At 49.3% G+C, this 11567-nt stretch overlaps 1 protein-coding gene across 1 annotated transcript in view; it reads left to right on the forward strand.

The window, feature by feature from the left end:
• LOC138368870 (suprabasin-like) overlaps positions 1-123 on the forward strand; it is a 780-nt gene extending 657 nt beyond the window's left edge. Inside the window, exon 1 of the mRNA XM_069331582.1 lies at positions 1-123. This exon is cut by the window's left edge and continues 657 nt beyond it. Within this exon, the coding sequence (XP_069187683.1) occupies positions 1-123 (123 nt within the window).
• The last annotated feature ends 11444 nt before the right edge of the window (positions 124-11567 follow it).

Consider the following 11567-nt stretch of genomic DNA (forward strand, 5'->3'; position numbering starts at 1 on the left):
AATGGGGCTACAGGTGCCATTGGGAGAGCGAGAAATGGGGCTACAGGTGCCATGGGGGAGAGCGAGAAATGGGGCAACAGATACCATGGGGGAGAGCGAGAAATGGGGCTACAGATGCCATGAGGAGAGCGAGAAATGGGGCTACAGATGCCATGAGGAGAGCGAGAAATGGGGCTACAGATGCCATGGGAGAGAGCGAGAAATCGGGCTACAGGTGCCATGGTGGAGAGCGAGAAATCGGGCTACAGGTGCCATGGGGGAGAGCGAGAAATGGGGCTACAGATGCCATGAGGAGAGCGAGAAATGGGGCTACAGATACCATGGGGAGAGCGAGAAATGGGGCTACAGATACCATGAGGAGAGCGAGAAATGGGGCTACAGATACCATGGGGAGAGCGAGAAATGGGGCTACATATACCATGAGGAGAGCGAGAAATGGGGCTACAGATACCATGGGGAGAGCGAGAAATGGGGCTACATATACCATGGGGAGAGCGAGAAATGGGGCTACAGGTGCCATGGGGAGAGCGAGAAATGGGGCAACATATACCACATAAATCGAGAAATAGGAAGATATGCATAAAAGAAACTGAAGAAGACCTTTTTCCCCTTACAAAGCCGCTTCTATTTCTGTCGACCCAAACACATGCATAATGTGTGTAGACTGCGCTTGAAACGATCCAATTATCCCACCTCTATTGTACTAGCCAGGTCGTTCCTGTATATAAAATACAATTTTAATCTATTTTGTGTATCCTGTTTTGAGTTAATATATTTAAAATTATGTTTATAATTTTAAATTATAGTTCTATTACGAGATTTACTCTATCATCCTCTGATGTACAATTGAAGTGAGTTTGTCAAAACTGAAGTGAATAATCTCAATGGCTATCTTGAGGTTATCTTGAGATGATTTCGGGCCTTAGTGTCCCCGCGGCCCGGTCCTCGACCAGGCCTCCACCCTCAGGAAGCAGCCCATAGCAGCTGTCTAACTCCCAGGTACCTATTTACTGCTAGGTAACAGGGTCATTAGGGTGAAAGACACATTTTGCCCAATTGTCTCCGCCTCAACCGGGGATCGAACCCGGAACCTCAGGACTACGAATCCGAAGCGCTATCCACTCAGCTGTCAGGCGCCCTAATAAGGACAATATATAGCTTGCCCTTATTAAGTAAGCTTTATCTTGCCCTTGGGGTCAATGCCTCTCGGAGGATATTAAGACAACCCCTACTGTTACTGACCAATCAGCTGTATTGGATATAGTCCAAGACTACAATCAGCTGTATTGGATATAGTCCAGGACTACAATCAACTGTATTGGATATAGTCCAAGACTACAATCAGCTGTATTGGATATAGTCCAGGACTACAATCAGCTGTATTGGATATAGTCCAGGACTACAATCAACTGTATTGGATATAGTCCAAGACTACAATCAGCTGTATTGGATATAGTCCAGGACTACAATCAGCTGTATTGGATATAGTCCAGGACTACAATCAGCTGTATTGGATATAGTCCAGGACTACAATCAGCTGTATTGGATATAGTCCAGGACTACAATCAACTGTATTGGATACAGTACAGGACTACAATCAACTGTATTGGATACAGTACAGGACTACAATCAACTGTATTGGATACAGTACAGGACTACAATGAACTATATGTATATACATGTTTGTGTATATACAAACAAGGAAGTGGAGTATACCTCTTAGAAAATATATTCCTGTGAAGATGAGCGGAATGGTGTTAGGCTTAAGGCCTATCAACCGCTAAGTGTGTATATACACCTAGACGCAGGGTATATCCACCTAGACGCAGGGTATATACACCTAGACGCAGGGTATATACACCTAGACGCAAGGTATACACACCTAGACGCAGGGTACACACACCTAGACGCAGGATACACACACCTAGACGCAGGATACACACACCTAGACGCAGGGTACACACACCTAGACGCAGGGTATACACACCTAGACGCAGGGTACGGTGTTTTGGGTGTGAGAGGGGAAGGGCCACGCGGTGCGAGCTCCGCGGAAAACAATATATAACTAGGGACATTTCAGTGATACAGGAACTAAACACAGTCAGATAACTTTTAAAGTGTGTCTCAACATATTAACCAATATATCATAGTGATCACCATCCGACCGTTTGTGTTAAAGGAAAAATAAGTGACCTTCGTGTGTAGTGAAGGCCTGCCCTCGTGGTGCCAGGAGGCCTTAGGCGATAGTTGCCAAGTCGTCAATAAATCACATCTCTCGCTATTGAAACATCAAGTAATCAGTGCCCATAGTGCTAAGCTCTCTATGCAAAACCTGTGTCTATTATAACAAATTAAGATAACATAGTCTAATATCAAGTGAACAAATTACACACAAAATAAGTCCGTCGTGTGTATGTAAACAAGGGCCACTTGGAGGTAGGCCCACCCCAGTACCCTATTGTGTGTGTATTCTTTCAAATAGTGTAACGTACTCAGGTAACTAGTGCCCAGACACAGAAACTAGACGCCTCTACTGTATGATAACTAGTGGGAAAATGCAAGTAATGTAATCTAACAAGTGAACAAAACAAATTAAGAGTGCGACACGTGGTAGCAACAGTGGCCGTCCATACAGCCTCTTCCAGGCCTATCTCAAGTTGGTAAACACCCACGGTCAACACCCACGGCCAGCTCCCACGGCCAGCACCCGCGGTCAACTCCCCCACCGGTCAACACCCCACCTTGTAAGACCATCACCACTGAACAGAAGTGTTAAAAAAAAAATGGCTTTGATAAAAACGTGCATAGAATGCAACATGAAGGTAGATTACCAACAGAGCTTTCAATGCCAACTCTGTTCAGCAGCCATACACAAAAAATGTGCCAACATGACTAACAATTCAAGGAGAAATGGTCCCAGTGACCACTCTGTGTACTGGCTCTGCAAAAAGGATGATGTAACTTTTTTGAAATTGATGGAAATCCTGGATAAAACTCCCGCCGAAAACAGAGAATTACTAATTAATGCCTGCATAGCAATTTCTAATGTCTTCAAACAAACTGTACATGACACCAAGGTACAACCAGCTGTAGCACAGAGCTCTGTGGCAGCGGCGCCTGAGCAGGGCGCGGAGTCGGGGATGCCTGAGCAGGGCACGGAGTCGGGGATGCCTGAGCAGGGCGCGGAGTCGGGGATGCCTGAGCAGGGCACGGAGTCGGGGACCCCTGAGCAGTGCGCGGTGTCGCAGGCACCGGAGCAGAGCGCGGTGTCACAGGCACCGGAGCAGAGCACAGTGTCGGGGGCGCCGCAGCAGAGTGCGGTCCCTGGCAGAGGGAAACAAACAAAACAAGGCCCCAAAATCTGTTGGTATTACAGATGGGCTACCTGTAAGCATGGGGAATCGGGAAGAATAAATGGAACATGTACACACAATCACCCTAGAAAGTGCAGAAACCTCCTCAATACAGGTAAATGTACCAAAAGCTGTGAATTCTTTCACCCAGAAATTTGCAAGAACTCTTTGGACAGGAAAGAGTGCTTCAATGCTGAATGTCCAGCTTTTCATATAAGAGGTACCAGGCGAATAAAACCGACAGACTACCACTATGAAAACAGCCACTACTCCATCAACCAGGATAATTTTTTAGCAAGAGGAGGAGGAGAAGAATGGCTAAAAATGACCAGACTCTACCACCAACTCGGTCAAATGCTAGAGAGGACGCAAACACAGTGGCCTCCTTACCAGAGCCTCAGATATTAACACCAATTAAAGCATCCAGCACTTCCACTAACACGATAACATCATTTATATTTGCCAACATCCAGGGTATAAAAACACGCAAATCCAACAAAGTTCATTTTATAGATGGTCTCCTTCATGAGGCAAATGCAGTGTTTGCAGCCCTAACGGAAACTCACACAAAGGACTACCTTGATGGTGAAATATGGATCCCAGAATACAATCTCTTCAGATGTGATAGGAAACACCGGCTTCAGGGTGGGGTCAGCCTCTACATCAAAGACACACTCATCTGTACTGAGCTGCTAAACACCTCAAATGATATGGTGGAAGTGCTGATAGTCAAAATAGAGATCCTAAATGTAGTTGTTGTCCTTGTATATAAGTCACCGGAGGCAAACCCTCAGCAGTTTAAAGACCAACTAATGAAAATAGAGCACTGCTTGGAAAACCTCACAAATCCAGCTCCGAACATCATCCTGCTTGGGGACTTCAATCTACGGCACCTGAAATGGAAGCACCTGGCTAATACAGTAATATCAGAAAGAATACCAGGAAGTAGCCTAAATGAGCAGGCACATGCAAATGACCTGCTACGGATGTGCGATAGGTTTGCCTTAAACCAGCAAATAGTAGAACCAACTAGGAAGGAGAACACGCTGGACCTCATTTTCACTAATAATGATGAGTTGATCGGGAACATAATGATTACAAATACCTGTTACTCAGATCACAACTTAATTGAGGTACTGACAACCATGGGGAATGGACCTCCAAAACCAGTCCAGATTCCCGGTGGAGGAGATTTCAGCAAATTCAACTTCAATAATAAACGGATAAACTGGGAGCAAATAAACCAGGACTTCACAGAAATAAACTGGGAAGAACAGCTAGGAAATGCAAACTTGAACCAGTGCCTGGAAAAAATAAGCTCAGTAGCACTAGAAATATGTTCAAACCGCATACCCCTAAGAAAAAAGAGAAAGAGATGCAGATTGGAACGGGAACGTCGTTCCTTATATAGGCGAAGAAAACGAATCGCGGAACAACTTGAGAGTCGCACCCTATCTCAAGAACGGCGAAGAAGGTTAGGTAGAGAAATAGAAACAATTGAACTCAAGCTACAAGAATTATACAAAACCCAGGAGAGGCAAAGAGAGCAAAAGGCCATCAGTGAAATAGAGAGAAATCCGAAATATTTTTTCTCCTATGCAAAATCAAGATCAAAAACCACATCTAGTATCGGGCCCCTGCGAAAGGGAGATGGAACTTTCACAGATGACAACAAAGAAATGAGCGAGTTACTGAGGAAGCAGTACGACTCTGTTTTCAGTGAGCCATTAAATGCACTAAAGATTGATAACCCAAATGAATTTTTCATGGATATGATACCAACATCAAATCACATATCAGACGTCGCCCTATCCCCACTAGATTTTGAAGAAGCCATAAACAGTATGCCTATGCACTCTGCACCAGGCCCGGATTCTTGGAACTCCATATTCATCAAGAACTGTAAAAAACCACTATCGCAGGCCCTTCACATTCTGTGGAGACAAAGCCTAGATACTGGCGTTATCCCTGACATACTAAAAACAGCAGAGATAGCACCACTCCATAAAGGAGGAAATAAGGCAGAGGCAAAAAATTACAGACCGATAGCACTAACATCGCACATCATAAAAATTTTTGAGAGAGTGCTAAGAAGTAAGATCACAAAATACATGGAATCACAGCATCTCCATAACCCCGGACAACATGGTTTCAGAACAGGGCGCTCTTGCCTGTCGCAGTTGCTGGACCACTATGATATGGCATTAGATGCTATGGAAGACAAACAAAATGCTGATGTAATTTACACAGATTTCGCAAAAGCTTTTGATAAATGTGACCATGGTGTTATTGCACATAAAATGCGTTCAAAAGGAATTACCGGGAAAATAGGCAGATGGATCTACAATTTCCTGACTGACAGAACCCAATGTGTAATAGTCAACAAAATAAAATCCAGCCCATCAACCGTGAAGAGCTCAGTCCCCCAGGGTACTGTGCTTGCTCCAGTACTTTTTCTCATCCTCATATCGGACATAGACCAGAACACAACCTATAGCACTGTATCATCCTTTGCAGATGACACTAGGATTTTCATGAGAGTTGGCAACATAGAGGACACGGCAAACCTCCAATCAGATGTAGATCAGGTCTTTCTATGGGCTACAGAAAATAATATGGTATTCAACGAGGATAAGTTTCAGCTCATGCGCTACGGAAAAATTGAAAACATAAAAACAGGAACCACGTACAAAACGCAGGCAAATCATAACATAGAACGAAAAGGCAATGTAAAGGACCTGGGTGTACTCATGTCGGAAGACCTTACCTTTAAAGAACACAATAAAGTAGCCGTCACAACTACAAGAAAAATGACAGGTTGGATAACAAGAACTTTTCACACTAGAGATGCTATACCGATGATGATACTTTTCAAAACGCTTGTGCTATCTAGAGTGGAGTACTGCTGCACAATGACAGCCCCTTTCAAAGCTGGAGAAATTGCTGACCTAGAGAGCGTGCAGAGATCCTTTACTGCTAGAATCCACTCAGTAAAACATCTAAATTACTGGGACCGACTAAAGAGCCTAAATCTGTACTCCCTTGAGCGCAGGCGGGAGAGATACATAATAATTTACACGTGGAAAATAATTGAGGGGCTGGTCCCAAACCTGCACACAGAAATAACACCACATGAGACCAGAAGACATGGCAGGATGTGCAGAATACCCCCGTTGAAAAGCAGAGGTGCAACAGGTACTCTGAGAGAGAACTCTATCAACATCAGAGGCCCGAGACTGTTCAACACGCTTCCACTACATATAAGGGGCATAACTGGCAAACCCATCACAGTGTTCAAGAGAGAACTGGATAAGCACCTCCAAAGGATACCTGATCAACCAGGCTGTGACTCATACGTCAGGCTGCGAGCAGCCGCGTCTAACAGCCTGGTTGATCAGTCCAGCAACCAGGAGGCCTGGTCGACGACCGGGCCGCGGGGACACTAAGCCCCGGAAGCACCTCAAGGTAGCCTCAAGGTAGGGTACACACACCTAGATGCAGGGTACACACACCTAGACGCAGGGTACACACACCTAGACGCAGGGTACACACACCTAGACGCATGATACACACACCTAGACGCAGGATACACACACCTAGACGCATGATACACACACCTAGACGCATGATACATACACCTAGACGCATGACACACACACCTAGACGCATGACACACACACCTAGACGCATGATACACACACCTAGACGCATGATACACACACCTAGACGCATTACACACACACCTAGACTCATTATACACACACCTAGACGCATGATACACACACCTAGACGCATGATACACACACCTAGACGCATGATACATACACCTAGACGCATGACACACACACCTAGACGCATGATACACACACCTAGACGCATGATACACACACCTAGACGCATGATACACACACCTAGACGCATGATACATACACCTAGACGCATGACACACACACCTAGACGCATGATACACACACCTAGACGCATGATACACACACCTAGACGCATGATACACACACCTAGACGCATTACACACACACCTAGACTCATTATACACACACCTAGACGCATGATACACACACCTAGACGCATTATACACACACCTAGACGCATAATACACACACCTAGACGCATGATACACACACCTAGACGCAGGGTACACACACCTAGACGCAGGGTACACACACCTAGACGCATGATACACACACCTAGACGCATGATACACCTAGACGCATTATACACACACCTAGACGCATTATACACACACCTTGACGCATAATACACACACCTAGACGCAGGATACACACACCTAGACGCAAGATACACACACCTAGACGCAGGGTACACACACCTAGACGCATGATACACACACCTAGACGCAGGATACACACACCTAGACGCATGATACACACACCTAGACGCAGGGTACACACACCAAGACGCAGGGTACATACACCTAGACGCAGAACACACACACCTAGACGCAGGGTACACACACCTAGACGCAGGATACACACACCTAGACGCAGGATACACACATCTAGACGCAGGATACACAAACCTAGACGCAGGATACACACACCTAGACGCAGGATACACACACCTAGACGCAGGATACACACACCTAGACGCAGGATACACAAACCTAGACGCAGGATACACAAACCTAGACGCAGGATACACACACCTAGACGCAGGATGCACAAACCTAGACGCAGGATGCACACACCTAGACGCAGGATACACACACCTAGACGCAGGATACACACACCTAGACACAGGATACACACACCTAGACGCAGGATGCACACACCTAGACACAGGATACACACACCAAGACGCAGGATGCACACACCTAGACGCAGGATACACACACCTAGACGCAGGATGCACACACCTAGACACAGGATACACACACCAAGACACAGGATACACACACCAAGACACAGGATACACACACCTAGACACAGGATACACACACCTAGACGCAGGATACACACACCTAGACACAGGATACACACACCTAGACACAGGATACACACACCTAGACGCAGGATACACACACCTAGACACAGGATACACACACCTAGACGCAGGATACACACACCAAGACGAAGGATACACACACCTAGACGAAGGATACACACACCAAGACGCAGGATGCACACACCTAGACGCAGGATACACACACCTAGACGCAGGATACACACACCTAGACGCAGGATGCACACACCTAGACACAGGATACACACACCTAGACACAGGATACACACACCTAGACACAGGATACACACACCTAGACACAGGATACACACACCTAGACACAGGATACACACACCTAGACGCAGGATACACACACCTAGACACAGGATACACACACCTAGACACAGGATACACACACCTAGACACAGGATACACACACCTAGACACAGGATACACACACCTAGACGCAGGATACACACACCTAGACACAGGATACACACACCTAGACACAGGATACACACACCTAGACACAGGATACACACACCTAGACACAGGATACACACACCTAGACACAGGATACACACACCTAGACACAGGATACACACACCTAGATATCGATGTTCTCAGTATTATTTCTTTTTCATAAATCTCTTCTAGCTTCTGAATTTCGGAAGGATGAATCTCCCAGGTGTGGGAACACAGTACTCCCAGGTGTGGGACCACAGTACTCCCAGGTGTGGGGACCACAGTACTCCCAGGTGTGGGGACCACAGTACTCCCAGGTGTGGGGACCACAGTACTCCCAGGTGTGGGACCACAGTACTCCCAGGTGTGGGGACCACAGTACTCCCAGGTGTGGGGACCACAGTACTCCCAGGTGTGGGGACCACAGTACTCCCAGGTGTGGGGACCACAGTACTCCCAGGTGTGGGGACCACAGTACTCCCAGGTGTGGGGACCACAGTACTCCCAGGTGTGGGGACCACAGTACTCCCAGGTGTGGGGACCACAGTACTCCCAGGTGTGGGGACCACAGTACTCCCAGGTGTGGGGACCACAGTACTCCCAGGTGTGGGGACCACAGTACTCCCAGGTGTGGGACCACAGTACTCCCAGGTGTGGGACCACAGTACTCCCAGGTGTGGGACCACAGTACTCCCAGGTGTGGGGACCACAGTACTCCCAGGTGTGGGGACCACAGTACTCCCAGGTGTGGGGACCACAGTACTCCCAGGTGTGGGACCACAGTACTCCCAGGTGTGGGGACCACAGTACTCCCAGGTGTGGGGACCACAGTACTCCCAGGTGTGGGGACCACAGTACTCCCAGGTGTGGGGACCACAGTACTCCCAGGTGTGGGGACCACAGTACTCCCAGGTGTGGGGACCACAGTACTCCCAGGTGTGGGGACCACAGTACTCCCAGGTGTGGGGACCACAGTACTCCCAGGTGTGGGGACCACAGTACTCCCAGGTGTGGGGACCACAGTACTCCCAGGTGTGGGGACCACAGTACTCCCAGGTGTGGGGACCACAGTACTCCCAGGTGTGGGACCACAGTACTCCCAGGTGTGGGGACCACAGTACTCCCAGGTGTGGGACCACAGTACTCCCAGGTGTGGGACCCACAGTACTCCCAGGTGTGGGGACCACAGTACTCCCAGGTGTGGGACCACAGTACTCCCAGGTGGTGGGGACCACAGTACTCCCAGGTGTGGGACCACAGTACTCCCAGGTGTGGGACCACAGTACTCCCAGGTGTGGGGACCACAGTACTCCCAGGTGTGGGACCACAGTACTCCCAGGTGTGGGACCACAGTACTCCCAGGTGTGGGACCACAGTACTCCCAGGTGTGGGACCACAGTACTCCCAGGTGTGGGACCACAGTACTCCCAGGTGTGGGACCACAGTACTCCCAGGTGTGGGACCACAGTACTCCCAGGTGTGGGGACCACAGTACTCCCAGGTGTGGGACCACAGTACTCCCAGGTGTGGGACCACAGTACTCCCAGGTGTGGGACCACAGTACATCCCAGGTGTGGGGACCACAGTACTCCCAGGTGTGGGACCACAGTACTCCCCAGGTGTGGGACCACAGTTACTCCCAGGTGTGGGGACCACAGTACTGCCCAGGGTGGGACCACAGTACTCCCAGGTGTGGGACCACAGTACTCCCAGGTTGTAGGGACCACAGTACTCCCAGGTGTGGGGAAACCACAGTACTCCCAGGTGTGGGACCACAGTACTCCCAGGTGTGGGACCACAGTATCATTCCCACGGTGTGGGGGACCACAGTACTCCCATCAGGTGTGGGCCACAGTACTCCCAGGTGTGGGGACCACAGTGCCTCCCAGGTGTGGGACCACAGTACTCCCAGGTGTGGGACCACAGTGCTCCCAGGTGTGGGACCACAGTGCTCCCAGGTGTGGGGCCACAGTACTCCCAGGTGGGGGACCACAGTTACTCCCAGGTGTGGGACCACAGTACTCCCAGGTGTGGGGACCACAGTACTCCCAGGTGTGGGACCACAGTACTCCCAGGTGTGGGGACCACAGTACTCCCAGGTGTGGGACCACAGTACTCCCAGGTGTGGGAACCACAGTACTCCCAGGTGTGGGGACCACAGTACTCCCAGGTGTGGGACCACAGTACTCCCAGGTGTGGGGACCACAGTACTCCCAGGTGTGGGACCACAGTACTCCCAGATGTGGGGACCACAGTACTCCCAGGTGTGGGACCACAGTACTCCCAGGTGTGGGGACCACAGTACTCCCAGGTGTGGGGACCACAGTACTCCCAGGTGTGGGACCACAGTACTCCCAGGTGTGGGACCACAGTACTCCCAGGTGTGGGGACCACAGTACTCCCAGGTGTGGGACCACAGTACTCCCAGGTGTGGGACCACAGTACTCCCAGGTGTGGGACCACAGTACTCCCAGGTGTGGGACCACAGTACTCCCAGGTGTGGGACCACAGTACTCCCAGGTGTTGGGACCCCAGTACTCCCATGTGTGATGACCACAGTACCTCCCAGGTTGTGGGACCACAGTCACTGCCCAGGTGTGGGGACCACAGGTACCTCCCAGGTGTGGGACCACAGTTACCTCCCAGCTGTGGGACCACCCCAGTACTCCCAGGTGTGGGGACCACAGTCACTCCCAGGGGACCACCAGTACTCCCAGGTGTGGGACCACAGTACTTCCCAAGGTTGTATGGGACCACAGTACTCCCAGG

This window comes from Procambarus clarkii, chromosome 26 (assembly GCF_040958095.1).
Source record: "Procambarus clarkii isolate CNS0578487 chromosome 26, FALCON_Pclarkii_2.0, whole genome shotgun sequence".
NCBI classification, from domain to species: domain Eukaryota; kingdom Metazoa; phylum Arthropoda; class Malacostraca; order Decapoda; family Cambaridae; genus Procambarus; species Procambarus clarkii.